Below are 2,078 nucleotides of genomic sequence, written 5' to 3'. Positions count from 1 at the left end.
CGGGGAGGTTTTGGTAATGGAGAGTTGTTCTGGTTGTGAGTTGTGTCTTTTCTGTGTGTGTGTGTGTGTGTGTGTGTGTGTGTGTGTGTGTGTGTGTGTGTGCGTGTGTGTGTGATACTGTATGTGTGGTACTCTCCCAGGTATGCTGCTGGTCTATGTGATCATTCCCACCATTCCCCTCCTGCTCCTCATCCTAGTGGCTTCTGGGACTTGCTGTTTCCAGATGCTCAGCAAGAGGTAGAAGGCAACTCACTACATCAGTGACCTACAAGTACCACTTTTACAAGTATCACTTTTCCCACTCTCACACCACAGGCTACTACTGGCTCTGCTAGTCCTGACTCTGACACGGTTTCATATCAATTGGAGATGCTCTTCACGCAGAGATACTCTTCACTCATACTCATCACTCAAAGTGGATCCACTGGGTGCTTTTTAATAGAGTGCGAGCACCTCTTTTCTTTTGATTTCTGATGATACAGTGTTTGGGCGTGCCTCAAAAAAGAAAAACGCCTCGGATTTTTGTGCCAGAGCACTACCAGGAGCTTGTAATATTTTGTGCCGAGTTGTTAAGTTGTGAGTAGTTCAACTTTTAAGTGCTCAAGGGCCGAATAGACACCCTTTTTCTAAGTAATCTGCCTTTTTATGCCCCCCCCCCCCAGTGGATCCATGACCCTGTAATGGACCAGTCAAGCAACATCCCCCGTACTGTGATTTAAGAGCCCCCCGCAGTCAAACCTCCCATGGAACAGTCCAAACCCTCCTTCCAGTCTTCTAATGTACCGGTCTGGCTGAGAACTCTGCTGACTTAGTCATTTTGGCAGGTAGAACACAGGCGGGGCATGTTACGGTAGCATGAAGTTCATTTAGCATAATGATTGGTCCATAATGATTGAGTGTGTGTGTGTGTGTGTGTGTGTGTGTGTGTGTGTGTGTGTGTGTGTGTGTGTGTGTGTGTGTGTGTGTGCGTGCGTGCGTGCGTGCGTGCGTGCGTGCATGTGCATATGTGTGTGCTAACGTTGTCTACAGACGTTTCTGGGTCGATAGCTGGACGCTGCTATGGTGTACCCACTATCAGACAAAGTGCTGAATCAAGCAACTCTGTATTATATTACACCCACAAACCCACCCATCAACACACACACACACACACACATACACACCCACACACACAGACATACACAAATCTATTCCAGATAAACGCACCCCACCAACACACACTCAAATTCAACTCAGTGATAGCTTTTTGGTGCTGTAGGTGAGAGTGTGCATGTGCGTTTGTGTGTGCGCACGTGTTCTCATTTGTGTGTGAGTGTGTGTGTGTGTGTTTGTGTGTAGAATCTCCAGACAGTGTGTATTAATCACACATCTGACTCCCACCACTTCCTGGACTGCGTTCAAAGCCGGCTTTGGCGTCGGGCCCCAGGTCTCTTCGTTACAACAACCGACATGTGTATTTATGACAAGCCAGAAAGAGAATATGAGTCATGAGCAGCTATGAGGAGAAGTGAGATAGCAGAACGGTTATTTATGTTAGTGCCTGGAGTGTTTGAGTAAGCAACAACTGTCATGTAGTGGACACACATCAGTGTATTCTGTATACTGGGCTCAGTCACTTGCTCACTTACTCACTTACTCTCTTACTCAGCTACTCGTTCTCTCACTGATTCACCCATTTGACGTCCTAGCTGATTTGTACTGATTACTAGACCAGAGAACTGATTTCCTGTCACGTTTCCTGTCACACGTCGTTCTTCTTGTCTACTCCCTGTAGCAAACCCCGGACCAAAACCAGCGTGGACCAATCAACTCTCTGGATTTCCAAGGGGCTCAAGACCGACAGCATGGAAGTATGAGGCACCCGACAAGGCACTACAGACCACACATAATGAGTGTACCCCTCCAAGACTCTGCAGTACTATCCAGTCATACTCTCCTTATACTCTGTTACAGTAATGCCTCCTATACTATCTAACCATCTCAGACCTGGGACCATTTGCAAATACAGTTTAATTTACCAGTGTATTTTTTTGTACCTGGGGCACACTTGAGTTAACTTACCCAGTGTATTGTAATGT

General features: G+C 46.7%; 1 protein-coding gene across 1 annotated transcript in view; it reads left to right on the top strand.

Moving 5' to 3' along the window:
- chodl (chondrolectin) overlaps positions 1-1,856 on the top strand; it is a gene marked incomplete at both ends in the record, with an annotated part of 6,993 nt that extends 5,137 nt beyond the window's left edge. Inside the window, 2 exons of the mRNA XM_084453890.1 lie at positions 141-237; positions 1,775-1,856. Of these exons, the coding sequence (XP_084310016.1) occupies positions 141-237; positions 1,775-1,856 (179 nt within the window). The remainder of the gene's footprint in view (positions 1-140; positions 238-1,774) is intronic.
- Positions 1,857-2,078: the final 222 nt, after the last annotated feature.

Source organism: Borostomias antarcticus (assembly GCF_949987555.1).
Source record: "Borostomias antarcticus genome assembly, chromosome: 2".
NCBI lineage: Eukaryota > Metazoa > Chordata > Actinopteri > Stomiiformes > Stomiidae > Borostomias > Borostomias antarcticus.
Note: the sequence above shows the minus strand (reverse complement) of the source record. Positions and strands in the feature narration are given on the sequence as shown.